The sequence below is a fragment of the Camponotus vicinus genome, unplaced genomic scaffold, assembly GCF_025532165.1.
Source record: "Camponotus vicinus isolate PSW18456_S1 unplaced genomic scaffold, iyCamVici1.0 SCAF_5, whole genome shotgun sequence".
Taxonomy (NCBI): Eukaryota; Metazoa; Arthropoda; class Insecta; order Hymenoptera; family Formicidae; genus Camponotus; species Camponotus vicinus.
Window position 1 is genome coordinate 13,655,576 of NW_028141977.1, and position 16,028 is coordinate 13,671,603.

Here is a 16,028-nt window from a genome sequence, read left to right on the forward strand (position 1 = left end):
ATCATACAAAATTTTTTTCTACAATATAGTTTATTAAACTATATATATATAAAATATAAGACTTATATTTGCGAAATAAATACAAATACCATTTTTTCTTTTTATTATTATGATATTTTTGATTGCTCACAGCACATATATATATATATATATATATACAAAAAATTATTAGTATATTAATTATACTTTTAATCATCTTCTGAATCGCTACCCTCATCACTTTCATCTTCCAATTCCGGCATGGGAAAACGTAATAAAGCTGCTATTCCAGTTAATTGATCTAATTCTACAAACAAAATCGTACTTTAATATATTAAAACATAATAGATATATATATATATATATATATATATATATATATATATATATATATATATATAAATGCAACTAATTTATCTATACACTATACTTATACACAAAAAACTTATTGAAAATTTTATATTTCATAAGTTTGATAAATATCATTTATATATATAAAACTTACGTTCACCCGAGACATGCAGACTTGAAAATATTTTTACATCACCACCAGAATCTTTCACATTTTCAACTAGCTCCACATACTCTTTTCTTAATGCAATATTTTGACACCTGGATAAGACAAGTAGATATATAATAAAATGTGTATTATTGTGTAAATGTGTATAAGAGTAGAATTAATTTAATTTAAACACTAACAAGTAACAAAAAATGAAGCAATTACCTGAACAATTTATCTGATATAAGTAGAGTTTCTACCGCTTGAGCGGTATTAGCTTTCTCAACATGTTTCTTGCCATAAAATGCTCTGGCAGGATCCATTTGTAGAGTGGTATAAAATGTTTCTAGAGCCCTTACTTCTCCTGCTGCTTTGGTATCAGAAATTCGAGAGATTACAGCAGAATCAGCCAAAACTTCTGTGAATGAAGTAATAATAACAAAATTTTATACAAATACTATGTTTGCTCAAGTTTTACATGGATACATATATACTACCTTTTAATGAATGTTTAAAACCTGAACTAGCGTGAACTAGCAAGAATTTACTTTTATTCTCTAAAATAATTTTATTATCAGATTTAACAGCTTGTTGTATCATGTAGTCCATAAACTGATCTTTCACAAAACCAGGGCTGGCAAGGATAACACATTTCACTAGATCAAAATTGATGTGTCTTAATATGCCTTGCATAATACTCTCATAAAATCGTGCCAAGCCCTAAATATACATCAAGTTAAAATTCTATTCATGCTTCTGATGTATAATTTATAATACTGGCATAATATTTCTTTCAAACCTTTTCATGTTGCGAAACATTTCCTTTCCTTTTTCTTGGTATAACTTGATCAATTTTTGCACGAACTATTGTCATGTTAGATGTTATCAGACAAATATGTGCTATACCTTCTTGCATAATTGCAGCAGCTACATCAGCATTCTAATATAAAATAAAAAGAATAGTTATAGCAAATTATACAATTTCGTTATTTCTTTCTCTTTTTTTAAATTATTAACCTGAGCAGGATCGCACGCAGTATCAACTCTATCCAAAGAAATAGAATCCCATTTGACTTTAGTGATAGTAAACTTTCGATTTTGTTCAACATCTAATGTATGATATGCTCCCATCTATACAAAATAAAGAATCAGATGATTACATATTCAGTTTTTTAACAATTTAGTAATTTATTCCTACTTAGAAACAGTAATTCATATTATACCAAGTATATAGATAATGTATACATAATGTATACATTATAGACGATTAAAATCAGTAAGATTTTGTCATGTGTGAATCATCCTATTTCTCAAATGATACATAATAATTTAAATAAGTTAGTTTCCTTAATAATGTATATACTAAAATTAATAAGTTTTTAAATCAAGCATACAAGAAATTGTGTATGTATACATATAATCTCAATATATCAATTATCAATATAGAAAGATTCACTGAAAACACACAAACTCATATACTTTAATGATAACATTAAGAATAAAATATTCACAAATTTTAAATATTATCAGTTATATTCTACCTTAACATATTTATTTTCTTCCACATTTCTACCTTTAAGTCTTAGAACACATGCTTGTGTATCAAAGTCGATATTTTCTACACTTATTGTAAGAGTGGTTCTAACTCTATAACTGTTAGAACTGCCAGTTGCTGATTCCATTTGCACTTTCCTATATTGAACACAGAGAATTGATAAAATACTATTGATAAAATCTAATTCTAATTTACCATATAATTGTCTTAAAATAAAAAGTTTAGCATACCTAAAAGTAGAACAGCTAACTAAGTCTCCTTCACTAATTATGTTATAGGCATGCCACATATCCTCTGTATTTTCAGGAACAAGAGCTACGCTCCTAAAAATACATTAATTCTAGCATTTTATAATATACACATTAATAATACATTATATGTATTGCATAAAAAGTATATTTACCCTTTCCCATCTTTATCTATATTCTTCGATACTAACTTCATTTTGAAATATGTTTTTGTCTTATCTGGAATATACGAAAATCAAGTGTATTCAAAATAAATGCATAAGACACTTATTTTCATTACATCTCTCATTACTTATACAACTCACAAATTACATTTATCTTTTAATAAAAGAAAAAATTATATTTCTATATAAAAAAACTAATGTTTGAAAAATACCTGATATATTTTATCTCTATTATGCCAAATTAAACGATACAATTATTTCATAGAAAAAAATAAAGGCTTATATAGGTTAAATATATAATGGTTTATTTAAAAATATATATCAAGAGCCAATAAAGTGTTTTATATTTACCTTATATTTATTGCACTATTATATTCGTAGGAACATTATCCAATTCATGTTTTTTCTTATTTAAAATGTTACACAGTAAATAATGCCATATGTCAAACATGATACCTGTCGCTCTCTTTGATCGGCGATTTCATTCGCAACGTGATTGGTTAACCTCGAAATAATTTCGGAACTATCTTTAGGTGGCGCTTTTTATTTAAACATTTAAATATATTTTACAAAGAATGAATAATACAAATATATATTATTGGCTTATAGTATATTAGGCGATTTTTGGCGTCACTGTGGTATATCAACCAAAATATACCAGATTCTACCAGAACATTTTCGCGCGTTTGGTAGTTTGTGGTAGAGGCGTGGCTAGTCGTTTTGGTATCTAGCTGGTCGATACCACGCTATACCAAAAATGAAGCAGAGTACAAGATGTTATGTACCAGAATAAGTTCTGCCTCTACCAAAAACAACCTTGGTACATGTACCAAACTATCGCCAAAAATCGCCTATTGATATCAAATTATATAACATTTTTCAAGTCCATTTAAATGACATATAGATTAATATTATTAGTATTTTAACATTCGTATACATTAATACACAATTTCTAAATCGTAAATACTTGCTTGGGAGGATAGAAAGTTATATCAATCCATATAATAGATCACCTCACAAGGTTTAATATCATGTATAAATTAAAAAATTTTAAATTTAACGATAGAAAACTATATGCAAGTCCAGCTTCTTTAATCATTTTATATAAGAAATATATAAAAGCCCAATTAACATGAATTAAATTGATTTAATAGAAACATACATTTAAGAGTTAGTGTTATTCCTGTGTGTAATAAATTTAACTAAATTTTAATTTTATTTAAACATCTTTGATAATTTTTCTTTTTGTGCATTATTTTTTTCTTTAATGGTTGCTGCAAATACTTGTAATTCTTTTTCAACAGTATTGTGTAAAGAAGGATCAATTTCAGCAGCTCTCCTTAAATCTTTAATGGCATTGTTTTCATCCCATGCACCAATATATGCTTTACCTCTACGATAAAGCGCTTTCACATTATCTATAAATTAAAAATAAATTTCTTCTATCAGATATATATATGATTTATATACAACTCCAGATTCCATAAATTTATTACCTGGTTCTGTTTTTAAAACTGTTGAACAATGTTCAATAACTGAGTAATATTCCTTATTCAAAAGTTTACATTGCGCATAATTCAAAAGTAATGGTATCTTCATTTGATTCAAAGACGACCACTCTTTGTCGTTTGGTTTTTCACTGAAAATCCAATATTAATTTGTATATAAGAATAATAACATTTTTTATTTTTTAATTACACCTTATAATCAATTAAGTTTCAAAAAATATATATTTGTTAAAAAAACTTTTATATTCATTATAAATAAAACTTACGCTAACATGAGTTGTTCCAACATTCCAATAGCTTTTGCATATGTTTCGGATGCACTGTTATATTTATTTTCTCTGAATAAAGCATTTCCCTTTTCCTTTAAATATGGAATGTTTTCAAGCTTTTCATCCTCTGTCATTTGCCACGATTCTTTCTCATATTCATCTGGCAATATCACTTTGACAAGTTCTATAAAATATAACAATTTTTATTGTTTTATATAATATTCTACATTTAAATTAAAATAAATATATGTTTATATTTTTGAGGAAAAGATTTTATATTTATACCTATCGTAAATTCCAGATCTTGAGGATGTTTTATAAGTTCATTCAGATCGGCGTAACCAATACCTTCATTCTGGAGAGTAACACCACAACAATGATGATTACGCTTTTCTGATTGTGGTTTACCAGCTTCTCTTAATGTTTTAGAAACAAAAGGATATGCAGTCACTAGCTAAAGCAGAATTCATCATAAAAATACATACTCTGAAAGTAAACATAAATATTTAAACAATGAATATATTGCAAACATACACTTTTATGTATTTTGAAACAAGCAACTTCATTCAATGCCATCTTTTGTACAATTGCTTCCCATACTTCCAATTTAAATTTTTTTCCTAATACAAGTTCCATTGGATTTCCCATTGTCCTGCTGTCATCTATCAATGTTTTGTCAAAATCACATTTTGTAGTTTTGAAATGAAATATAACCTAGAAGTATAATGGGAATTATAATATACAATGGGAATTATAAATAACAAATATATTTGTACAATAATGTTTAGATAATGACAAAAATACATACTTTTGTTCCTGGTACAAAATTAATATTTTTTGTTCCAACATGAATAACAGTTTTTGTTATATACTCTTTGTCACTCATATTGGCATGTGTATGTATCTAGACAATCAAGAAATGAATGTAATATTTTTGTGGATCCTATATCACATTCTGTTACTTATTGAATCATTGAAGAGATTAAGAACAAATAGCTGACACAATAAAATGAAGATATCTGTCGATTTACAAGATATTTATGTCACCAATATGTAGCATGTAGTAGACATAAATGCGTATGTATGCGTATATACGTCAGTATATATATTAAATATGTTGAACGTCATTATTGACAAATTATTGTAGATATATGAACGAGAAAAATATCGGACATAAATGCATCAAATCGAGCCAAACTTTCCGCTTGTTTCGTTTCCCGAACAACTTGCTTCTACTATTTTTTAATTAATAAACCATTGAAATATTATTATTTAATACACATTTAATTCGTTTATATACATATAATATGTATTATATATAATTTGATCAGATTATAATCTTTTTTTACTAGGAGCAAATAAAAAATCTGTAGTATTTTTATCTCTCGACAAATTTTACAACAGATCCCATAAAATTTATTCTTTTACTATTTTTTACTACTTGTGACTTATTGTGACGGCTGCATATATGATTTCATTCATTTATCACGATTCAGTCTATTCCTTTTGTCCCATTACATCTGAGAATATTTTACATGACTAACTACACTTTTGTTAATAATCAGTCATCAAAAATAAAAATAAAATATTTACAATTATAATTACGTTTATATATTCATTGATTAACCCCTTCACTGGCATTGACGTCTATATAGCGTCGAAAAAAAACGTGTCCAGACGCTATATGGCGTCATACATTTATTTTGCAAATAAATAATGCAAATTTTCTTATACTTGACATAGAAGAGTTTTCAAGGTTGCTGATTACGATTTCGACGTCCGCATTGAAGAATTTAAAATGGCGAATCAAAGTCTAATAAAATTCTGGATTTTTCGAATATATGAGCTCTGCCATATTAAATCCTCCATTTTAAATTTTAAAATTCTGAATCGTATTCAGCGACCCCAACCTCTGTATATCAAATTCAAAAAAAATTTTCAGACTTTTTCTTTCTTGCTGAGATGGGCATAAATAGTAAAAAAAAATTGAATGTGCCGCCGAAGGGATTAAATATATATATTATATATATTATCTAAATATATACTCCTGGACAAAATTAACGCATAATTTTTTTTCTCTTTTTCTTTAAATTTTTCGTTAAAATTTAGCTTTCAAAGAAAATCAGCTTTTAAAGAAAAAGTGAAGAAAAAATTATGCGTTAATTTTAGATATCTAAAATGGATATCCAAACCCTGGCGAAAATAAGAAACTTTATAAAGCGTTAACAACCGTTGAGTGAGGGTTTTCTGAGAGTTTATATGCTTTTCAAACTTTGTAAGAGCACTTACATAACGCTGTTGGGTTTTGAATGCTTATCAAACGCTGCAGTGTTGCAATTTTTGTTCTACAAACTCTTTATATAATGTTACATGAAAGTTTTGCAATGCTGAGGTAACATTTTTCAGAGTACGTTCAGTAAACGTTGATACATCTTCGTGTACAGAGTTTACTCAGACTTTTCAAACGTTTACGTTTACGCTATAACGTACAAACGTCTTTTAAACGCTGCAGTGTTGCAATTTTTGTTCTACAAACTCTTTACTAATCGTTTTTAAACTCTCGACGAACTTCCACAAACGTTCATGTAAACGCCAAACAAACGTCTCATTTTTGCCAGGGAATGTCTGCTATACGAAATTTCATAAATATTCAAAGGAAAAAATATCCAGATGGGGATATGTAGATAATATGTACACATTCAATAGATATTTCCGCTAGTCCGGGGATATAGATATTTTTTATATATACAGCTATTAGAGATATCTACTAATTATTCATAATAGACGCGAACATTATGTAAATATGTAGATGTTCGATAGAATATCTAGTATTAGATATATTTTTGGTGGGATGTTATGTATATTTATATTTATGTAAATATATATTATGTACATTTATATGTCCTCAAAAAGAAATCAAACTGAATTTAGAGACTTGCGTTCGGAAATTTACTTCTTGCAAAGTATAGTGTGTTTGCTTGACCAAAACTGAAAAAAATTTCTTCAATTTTCTGATTAGTCGAACAAATGCTAAGGAATAAATTGGAACATAACTTTTGAAAATTGTGTGTGTGTAACTTGGATTTCAAAATGATAATATAATTATAAAATTATTCATATATTATATGACTTGTGTATTATATACGTGTCCTCATTGGTCAATTTAATCATGATTAACAAACGTGTTTTATGTTATATATATATACACACACATTGTTGCAATCTAAGGACATTTATTTTTTACGTGCAGTGATGCACTTATCTTCGTGTGAGGCGCGTTGCTACGTTAGAAATTGATGAATTTCAGGTATGAATTCATATATGGTACTCACACACAACGTGTAGTGGGCTCAATTAAAATTTTTTTTGGTAATGATCAAAGAAATATATAGTTTTATTCATAGTATAACTAAATAAGAAATATGAAATAAGGAAACTTTTTTATAGCATTATTGCTATAAAAAAGTTTCCTTATTGCTAGTTTCAAGATCGCTGCTGATAGAATACGTCACTATCGTACTATTATATGTGTAGTTAAAGCTTTACGATTCTAATGAAATTTCTCTTCTCCCTCTCCTCCGCAGAAAGACACGTGTATTAAAAAGGCAAAAAGGTGATAAGACGCGACAGTACAACAGCTATAGATTTTAGGAATGGGAAAAGACAAGGAAGGACTAGAATAGAAGTCGATAGCATACGTTATATGATTAAGGTAAATTAAGATAAATAATACACCAAATCAATTTTTTATTTATTTTTTATATCTACTGTATTTTTATGTATATTTTGTGTAAAAAAACTGAATCAGTTCGAAAATGTTTCGTTCCATGTATATGCATAGAAAAATCGATCACTTACGTAATGAAAAGGATGTAATATATATTGATGCGTTTCTTACATTACATTAACACGTGATCAATTGCTGTTTCTCCGTAAACATGCCCTATGCAAATCCATCTGAATCACTGAATCATTTCCTCTACCTTCCTACTTAGAACTCGGAACGACGAGCTGATGAGCAGCTGTTCGTCAGTGATGTAATTCATTTCGAGAGAGGAGAGGGGAAAGATGGATACCCCTACCATATATAAAACGAGAACCTATGTATAAAATGAGGACAATATTACCTCCGATTACAATCTCTGTCTAAACTGATAGTTCGCCTCGATTAAGATAAAGGATGTGTTTCGTTGACTTTGCAAAAAGCCTGATTGATTCGAAGGGATAAAGTGATTTGATTGATCAGTTAATGAGTCATTTAAATGACTCGAGCATTTGTAACGGTAGTTTATACACAGTGATCTGAAATTATTGAGCACGCATACACAGTCTGTTGTATCTGTATAAAATGTCTGCGTTTAATTAATGAAAACGTAAACAGAAGATAAAAGAATACTTTTCCTGAATAGATTCAGTATTTCTACATCTTCGTATGTATGTAACATATGAGTTTCAAAAAATCGATAGCGAAATTCTATCTATTATATGTGTGTATGTGTGTGTATGTGTGTGTATATATATATTATGGCCCGTATTCAGAACGCGCTTATAAAGATGTTAGTGCGTTGTTATCCAATAGAAGTATCTGTTTTATGTAAAACATACTTCTATTGGATAACAACGTACTAACATCTTTATAAGCGCGTTCTGAATACGGGCCTATATGTATTTAAAATACATTTCTCCGAATAAATTTGCTCTTGGCTCCTGTCAGTGTTATCTAATCTTTTGGTAGAGATAAAAACGATTTCTTTTTACAGACTGGTTGACGTGATCCGCGGGCATTTTAAGCGATCATAAATTTGATTTGAAAATTTGTACACATTAAAATGGATTCCACAAAAAAGAATTCTGTTGACAATGCTGTGAATGGATATAAAAAAGAAGGTTAGTTGTTAAGTGCTATTTTACACAGCGTCATGTATATCTAGACACAATTTTGCAATAATATTGAATTTCCTTTTACAGACTTCAAGGAGATTCAGATACCAGTGCCATGGGGTCAGATCAGTGGTTAGTAAGGAGATTATTTCATAATTTTTTATTTTAACATCAAATTATATTGAACTTAGAATTTACAACAATTGTGTATCATGCAATGTGAGATGATAGAAACAAAACGATATATTTGGATTTGATTATTTAGATATGCAAAACATATCTTGTAAAATATAACAAGGGCTGTCCTAGTTTATATCATATTACATTTCAAATTTATGAAATGCAACATATTGATAAATTTAGGAAAATGGTGGGGTCCGAGAGATCAGCAGCCTATAGTAGCAATACATGGTTGGCAGGACAATTCAGGAAGTTTTGACAACTTGGCACAATTATTGCCATCAAACATAGCTATGCTGAGTATAGATCTGCCTGGTCATGGCTTTTCTTCTCATCTACCCTACGGACAATTCTACTATGTATTTTGGGATGGGGTTATCACACTGCGTAGAATTATTAAATATTACAAATGGAACAAGGTTAGCCAGCAAGTGTTAAACAATGATTTAAATCTTTTTCAATTTTAATATTTATTTATTTTTGTAATTAAACATATATATAAACATAATATTGAATATATGATAGCATAGCTTTTATATGCTTGATTTCATACAATTTAAATTGCAATTGTCATCTAAGTTTTAAAGTACATGTAAAATATTTACATCATTTATTTTGCTACATGATTATTTATGCATATTTTTAGCTTGGATATTGGTATTTTTAGAGTAATACTTTAGCATTGAACTGCAACATTACTAAAAATTTACTATTTAATATTCACATTGCATTACCAATTGCTCTAAACATCATTATTAACAATATATAATTATGTATATATAATTATATGTATATAATTATTAACAATATATTTTAAAAAGGCTGACTGTTATACACAATATATATCTAAACAGTTAAGAAGTTATTGTTTTAAATTTTATATATATATATATATATATATATATATATATATATATATATATATGTTAATTATTTAAAATATATTATAGACTGTAGAAGAGAATAATTGTTGTATAATTATGCATCATATTACATTGAGTCCCCAGTATGAAAAAACTCTTTACTTGGTTGTAATTTTGTTGTATTTTCAAAAATATTGGATGACTATTACATGACTTTTCTTTTCTTACTTAATAAATTGCTACAGATTTGTAAGGGAAAGAGATGTGTGTCTTGATAAAAAAATATCATAAAGTAGAAGATAAATTCAAATTTAAAATTAACTTTTCTGGATTCTTACCTGCAGGCAAATGGTGGGGCCCTAAAGAGCTCCAACCGATAGTGGCACTGCATGGTCGTCAGGATAATGCAGGCACTTTTGACACATTAATGCCATTGATGCCCAGTGATGTTTCTGTTCTTTGCTTGGATATGCCAGGGCACGGTTTTTCTTCACATTATCCAAAGAGTCAATTCTATTATGTCTATTACGATGGTATCATATTTCTTCGTAAAGTCATTAAACATTTCAAGTGGGATAAGGTTAGCAAATGAATAAATTTTACCCACATTTTTGCATAATTAATCAATTTATTATTGATGAATTAAATAATCTGACACTAAAAAAATCTATGCAATAATATCACATTTACATTTTCTCGCAACATCACACACCTAACAGTCACCCTTGCACTTATGTTATGCATTTATGTTATGTTGCATTCAAGCGCATGATAATCAATGTTTTATAAGAGTTATATTAATGTGAATATTTTATTATGTGTTTCTTAATGTTTTAAAAAATATATTTTATATATATATATATATATATATATGCTGTGTAAATTAATGTATAAGCTTATTGTGTGTGATTTAATTGTATTAAAATAGGTAAAACTGCTTGGCCATTCATTGGGTGGTGCTATATCATTCCTATACGCAGCATCATATCCAGATGAAGTCGACAGTCTCATAAGCTTGGATATTGCTAGTCCAAGCGTAAGGGATATTACAAAAACAGTTACAATAACTGGAGACTATATTGACAAATTTCTGAAATATGAAGCATTAACATTGGAGAATGTACCATGTTATGACTACAACGATATGATTGACATAGTGGAAAAGGCATATGAGGGTGGTATAACAAGAGAAGGAGCAGAAATATTAATGAAACGTGGCATGCAACCATCATACACAAAGGGCAAATATTACTTTTCTCGTGACCCACGACTAAAGGTAAAGGCATTTATTCATTATATAGTATGTTAACGAATATATTAAGATGTGATTATAAAAATGATAATATATGTATATACATGTGTGTGTAAGATATCATACACTTAAGACTATTTATATTACTCTTCTAGGTTTCCATTTTGGGCATGTTCACACTAGATTTAGTACTTCAATATGCATCCCGCATAAAATGCGCATACCTCAACATTCGTGCTGTTCCTGGAATGAAGTTTGAGCAACCCGAAAATTATCAAAAAATATTAGATAACATAAAATTGGGAGCTAGAAAATTTGAGTATCACGAAGTGAAAGGTACTCATCACGTGCATTTGAATGAACCTGAAAAGATTGCGCCTATTATCATAAATTTTCTACAAAATTAATAATAATATTATTTAGTTATTAATGGATATTGTTACTTAAGATTAAATAGTTTCAGACAGAATAATCATTATCAAATTCTTTCAAATCTAAAATGCTGACTGAAATGATACAAATTTATATTTCTGTTTAATGCACATATATTTATTTACATATCTGCATATATAAATAATATACATATGTGAATTATTGAATTAGAAATGACTTTATAATGTCTACGGAACAATATTGATGAGTAGCAAGTTTATAAAATAATTGAAAACTCCATTATATGTTGCTTTACTATGTGAAAAGCGTAGAAACAAAGTGTATTGGAACAACAATTAGTGCTGTGATAAGGAATAGAAAGATTTATATGTAAATGAAGACAAAAGCCTCGAAGTATGCTTATTTTATTTGTCTCAAATTAATTCTTTAAGGCAGGAATCTTTATTCATGTTAATTAATGTCGCTTTTAAATTGTGATTAATAAATAAATATGTGAATATTATTTAATTTATGTAATTAATTTTATTAAAAATTGACCAATATAGCATAATAAAAGCACTTATGCTAATGGATTTGATCATAATTATTCTTATATTTTTACACATGCATGCATACATACATATATATATGTTCATATCATTTTTCGTTTATTCCTTGTTAATATAATATATGTGTACATTATTATTTAAATTATATTAAATAGAAAAGTGGAAGAAAAAAATTTTGTATTAATATATTAATAAAATATATCCTTTAAAAGAAATTTTTTCAATATTGATTATATGTGTTTAAATAACGGTTTATGCTTTAATAATGTGTCAGTAATGCACTCCTTTACCGAGAGTTAAGTATGCAGTTAAACTGCGTGATGTTAAAGTATATGAAAGAAATAGGTTTTTTTAGGATTCATATGAGCATAATTTAAATTTTTATTTAGCATTTTAGAGCTCTCTATTTCCTAATGCATAATGTCAGCTCGTTAATATCAGCTGAAAAGATAATATGGCGCGAAAAAAATATATAAACGCGAAAATAATCGAAAAATGTGGAATTTTTTTAAATAAAAAAATATATATAATTTAAAAAAATTAATTCCATCAAATAACAATAAAATGTACGAAAAGAGAACAGATTCATGAAATTAAATAAATCATAAATATGAAAAAACCTAATTATTAACCTGGTACATAGTTTTATATCATTATTATATACAAACTATTCAATTTTGAACATCACTGAAAGATTAATGCGATAAAATTATTGTAAATAATTTTATTAAATTATTGAAGAATAGCTTTCAATGTGCGCATGAAAAGTTGAATTATTTCAAAACGCGAAATATAATATATAATAGGCCTTAAATGTTAAGTCATTTTTATGGTCAAGGATACACATATGTGATATGTTTTTTTTTGTCTTTTGTCCTCATTTTTTTCCGTAATAGAAAATTTGTATCATTAATGTAAATTTTTACTATAAATAAAAATTATAAAATTAACGTAGATAAATATCTCGTATAGTCTACATGTACCAAGGACATACAGGAAAATTTCAATATACACGTTTATTAGTGAACGATAACGGACAAATGTTCAATAGTTGGATGGATAAATGTAACAAACTTGCATGCTATGCTGATTTAAGTTTATGCAACCGGACAAACGATAAATACATATAGTAAAACGCGATATTCTCTATCAATTCCATAAAATAAAACTTCTTCAGTAGTTTAAAGGCGTGATCTACAACGTTCCAAATAGATAAATTTAATATGTCGTAAAATATGAGAGCTGCTATTTTTACAATACGAGTATCGTGAAAAATCACAGAATATTTGTAAAAGAATTTTGAAAAAATCGTCAACTTGTGGATACATCCGTGAGGAATATCGCGCAGGGTTTCTGACCAAACTGTAAAAGATGGTACCCCTCAAGATAATGAGACTATTGATACAGATGTTTGCAGGCGTTACGATGGTCAGAGTAAAAAGTCACAATGTTATTTCGTTTATTCAGCTGTTATGCCACGTAGAATACAAAATTATACCTTGTTTCATTTCACGTGTCTCTCAGTCTTTCTAAATTTTTCGCTGTGCATAGAACATTCGTACATACATATTGCTCGCACGAATTTTTAATATTCCTCTCTAATATTTTATAAATGTAAGAAGGTAAGTGAATAAAACACAAGGACGTGCGTGTTCAATAATTTGCATAAATTGCGCACTTTACAGTTCGAAAAGTTGCACTAATACAAGGCCGATAATAAAGCACGTAGTAGCAAATTACAAATCCAATCTGCCAACAAATTTAACGGTCAAAAAGTCACGCCGGTAAAATAAATAGTCTATGAAGGTCAAGATTGGCGTTTGCGTTGTATGTAAAAGACAGAAAGATATTGCAAAATAAATACAACTTCCCGGCAAATTATTGGCCTGGGCAGTCTCTTATCGGGCAGCTACTGAATACGTGGCCGTCCTATCGTATGTGTGCACGTTGTGCGCGCCGGTAATTATCTGCAATGATAACGCACGGTCACACAAAGAAAATAAATATGAATATAGCATACATGAAGACAGGTGGACACCGTTCGCCACTTGTCTACGCATCTCCTTTATGCATAATTCCTCGAGAAGCTCTCTTGCGCGGTGCCAGGTGAAAAGACCCATCAATTCGCAAGGTATCATACAGTAAGCTTACGGACATTCGTCACACGATCCTTAAAAAGTAACGCATTTGTCTATAAACGGATCTCTCGTGAGACCTTTGAACGAATAGATTATAGTGTAAATTAGCTTCATTAGATTTCAGTTTGCAGTTCGCATTTCCTTGAAAAGTAAAATATCAACTATGTAACCACATTCGTGTAAAGTCGATTACGTCGTTGACATTATTACAATATTAGTGACGTAGTTTGTATTGCATGTGTAATGATAATTTGTTGCGAGCAATGATAATATTATAGATTCGCGTAAGATGCGGATAAGTTACAATATATCTTTATTTTATTTTTGCCGCATTTTTAGTTTATGTAAAAGTAAACGTTCTTTGCGGTAACTCGAATCGCAAGATTGGAAGTGCGCAAAGTACAGACTGAAAGTCTGAATTTGCAATATTATTAATGTGCTCACGTTTTATGGATCAATTAATTCTCTCGCTTTGTTTGAAGCACATGTTCGCAGCAGCTACATATGGTTAGACACGTGATGATCTATCTGATTCATCGATCCTAACGATCAACAAACTTTTCATTTGTAAGTTTGTTCGTTCGGCTCGAGTTATCAGGTTGAATCAAGAAATCATTGAGGATCGATTGCGTAAAAATGTCAAGACTCCATATTTTGCATATTTCTACGAAGATAATTCCGATAGGTCGATGAAATTTGTTGCAGTTCCGCATCGGTAGGTGTATAAGATGCATAAGTTCTCAGACGTGCTCTAGACATCTCCAAGTCCTGTCACGAAATAACATGAGTCAATTTCGTTTAAGTTATGCATATTATAATTAGAATATAATATTTTTAATATATATCAAATAAAATATGTATACATATGATATTACAAGCATCTATGTTATAATACAAGTCTTTAAATTAAAAAAAAATATATTTTATTAATATTCAATGATAGCATATGATCATAAATATTTTTTAAATTATGATAAACTTTCAATTACAGTTAATGTAACAAAACAAAGAGCTGCTGAGTAATAGTTTAATAATCTATAAAATTAATAAATCACAAATGACTTGAGTTGTATATTCAATACTTTGCATATGAAGCTTTTATAAATTCTACATAAATTTAAAAATTTTCTATTATGAATAATTTTTGCAAAGAATTTTTTCTCTAGACACATCCTCCTTCCATATAAATATATATACTGTAACAAACCTTTAAAAGAGTCTGATTACGAATGCGAGATTTTTCCAAATCTATAAGGAGATTTGTTGATGACGAATTGGAAACTCTGGAAACATCCTTATTACGAATTTCGCGACGCAATTTATTACTGCAAAGTAAAGTAAACAATAATTTGTGAAAAAGTACGTATATGTTATCTACAACATTATTAACAAATGATTATAATATTTAAATACCGTTCTTCTATTTCTTGTTCAAATTGTTGTTCTTTTTGCACATACTCGTCAAAAACACTTTTAATATCAATACTGCCGGTCCTTGCCATTTCGTGGATCATTGACTCGCTATATGCGAATAAAATTTTCCATATCCAC

At 28.5% G+C, this 16,028-nt stretch overlaps 4 protein-coding genes across 14 annotated transcripts; 1 reads left to right on the forward strand and 3 right to left on the reverse strand.

Moving 5' to 3' along the window:
* Window positions 1-76: 76 nt before the first annotated feature.
* Pelo (pelota mRNA surveillance and ribosome rescue factor) lies at window positions 77-2,945 on the reverse strand. The gene is made up of 10 exons (XM_083100353.1): window positions 2,797-2,945; window positions 2,437-2,500; window positions 2,264-2,356; window positions 2,020-2,170; window positions 1,496-1,609; window positions 1,278-1,418; window positions 976-1,198; window positions 704-896; window positions 485-591; window positions 77-286 (listed from the first exon to the last, which is right to left on the reverse strand). The coding sequence occupies exons 2-10, from the start codon at window positions 2,475-2,477 to the stop codon at window positions 189-191; spliced, it is 1,161 nt and encodes a 386-aa protein (XP_082956479.1). The 5' UTR covers window positions 2,478-2,500; window positions 2,797-2,945; the 3' UTR covers window positions 77-188.
* A 24-nt stretch (window positions 2,946-2,969) lies between these two features.
* LOC145972092 (AH receptor-interacting protein-like) lies at window positions 2,970-8,274 on the reverse strand. 4 transcript variants are annotated; one of them, XM_083100356.1, is made up of 7 exons: window positions 8,121-8,274; window positions 5,031-5,126; window positions 4,757-4,936; window positions 4,508-4,676; window positions 4,220-4,406; window positions 3,942-4,084; window positions 2,970-3,863 (listed from the first exon to the last, which is right to left on the reverse strand). In XM_083100356.1, exons 2-7 carry the CDS (start codon window positions 5,106-5,108, stop codon window positions 3,661-3,663), a joined length of 960 nt encoding a protein of 319 aa, XP_082956482.1. In that variant the 5' UTR covers window positions 5,109-5,126; window positions 8,121-8,274; the 3' UTR covers window positions 2,970-3,660. The 4 variants fall into 4 exon arrangements, with proteins under 4 accessions (XP_082956482.1, XP_082956481.1, XP_082956480.1 ...); XM_083100355.1 differs by having other exon boundaries at window positions 8,081-8,272; XM_083100354.1 differs by lacking the exon at window positions 8,121-8,274 and adding an exon at window positions 5,828-7,698.
* LOC145972093 (putative serine hydrolase) lies at window positions 7,795-12,293 on the forward strand. 5 transcript variants are annotated; one of them, XM_083100360.1, is made up of 6 exons: window positions 7,795-7,934; window positions 8,983-9,109; window positions 9,191-9,235; window positions 9,467-9,702; window positions 11,075-11,422; window positions 11,554-12,293. In XM_083100360.1, the coding sequence occupies exons 2-6, from the start codon at window positions 9,052-9,054 to the stop codon at window positions 11,803-11,805; spliced, it is 939 nt and encodes a 312-aa protein (XP_082956486.1). In that variant the 5' UTR covers window positions 7,795-7,934; window positions 8,983-9,051; the 3' UTR covers window positions 11,806-12,293. The 5 variants fall into 5 exon arrangements, with proteins under 5 accessions (XP_082956486.1, XP_082956485.1, XP_082956487.1 ...); XM_083100359.1 differs by lacking the exon at window positions 7,795-7,934 and adding an exon at window positions 8,333-8,656; XM_083100361.1 differs by lacking the exon at window positions 7,795-7,934 and adding an exon at window positions 8,333-8,505.
* Window positions 12,294-13,781: 1,488 nt separating this feature from the next.
* Window positions 13,782-16,021, reverse strand: LOC145972096 (uncharacterized). 4 transcript variants are annotated; one of them, XR_014439055.1, is made up of 4 exons: window positions 15,891-16,021; window positions 15,685-15,802; window positions 14,922-15,245; window positions 13,782-14,509 (listed from the first exon to the last, which is right to left on the reverse strand). XR_014439055.1 is itself a non-coding variant. In XM_083100366.1 (3 exons), the coding sequence occupies exons 1-3, from the start codon at window positions 15,989-15,991 to the stop codon at window positions 15,117-15,119; spliced, it is 348 nt and encodes a 115-aa protein (XP_082956492.1). In that variant the 5' UTR covers window positions 15,992-16,021; the 3' UTR covers window positions 13,782-15,116. The 4 variants fall into 4 exon arrangements, 1 of the variants encoding a protein (XP_082956492.1); XR_014439054.1 differs by having other exon boundaries at window positions 13,782-14,530; XR_014439053.1 differs by having other exon boundaries at window positions 13,782-14,306; window positions 14,378-15,245.
* Window positions 16,022-16,028: the final 7 nt, after the last annotated feature.

What these genes read in the sequence shown, in the direction of transcription:
- LOC145972092 (XM_083100354.1), bottom strand. Translation starts at nt 5,863, where the DNA reads ATGCCAGTGAAGGGGTTAATCAATGAATATATAAAC. An exon ending in ATTTTGTACCAGGAACAAAA is followed by an intron (nt 4,937 to 5,030) that starts GTATGTATTTTT and finishes TTATACTTCTAG; the next exon opens with GTTATATTTCATTTCAAAAC. An exon ending in TTGGAACAACTCATGTTAGC is followed by an intron (nt 4,085 to 4,219) that starts GTAAGTTTTATT and finishes TTGGATTTTCAG; the next exon opens with TGAAAAACCAAACGACAAAG.
- LOC145972093 (XM_083100360.1), top strand. Translation starts at nt 9,052, where the DNA reads ATGGATTCCACAAAAAAGAATTCTGTTGACAATGCTGTGAATGGATAT. An exon ending in GCCATGGGGTCAGATCAGTG is followed by an intron (nt 9,236 to 9,466) that starts GTTAGTAAGGAG and finishes TGATAAATTTAG; the next exon opens with GAAAATGGTGGGGTCCGAGA. An exon ending in CTCGTGACCCACGACTAAAG is followed by an intron (nt 11,423 to 11,553) that starts GTAAAGGCATTT and finishes TTACTCTTCTAG; the next exon opens with GTTTCCATTTTGGGCATGTT.
- LOC145972096 (XM_083100366.1), bottom strand. Translation starts at nt 15,991, where the DNA reads ATGATCCACGAAATGGCAAGGACCGGCAGTATTGATATTAAAAGTGTT. An exon ending in GAACAAGAAATAGAAGAACG is followed by an intron (nt 15,803 to 15,890) that starts GTATTTAAATAT and finishes TTTACTTTGCAG; the next exon opens with TAATAAATTGCGTCGCGAAA. An exon ending in GTAATCAGACTCTTTTAAAG is followed by an intron (nt 15,246 to 15,684) that starts GTTTGTTACAGT and finishes ATTTCGTGACAG; the next exon opens with GACTTGGAGATGTCTAGAGC.
- Pelo (XM_083100353.1), bottom strand. Translation starts at nt 2,477, where the DNA reads ATGAAGTTAGTATCGAAGAATATAGATAAAGATGGGAAAGG. An exon ending in CTGCGTGCGATCCTGCTCAG is followed by an intron (nt 1,419 to 1,495) that starts GTTAATAATTTA and finishes ATTTTATATTAG; the next exon opens with AATGCTGATGTAGCTGCTGC. An exon ending in TCTGCATGTCTCGGGTGAAC is followed by an intron (nt 287 to 484) that starts GTAAGTTTTATA and finishes TTTTGTTTGTAG; the next exon opens with AATTAGATCAATTAACTGGA.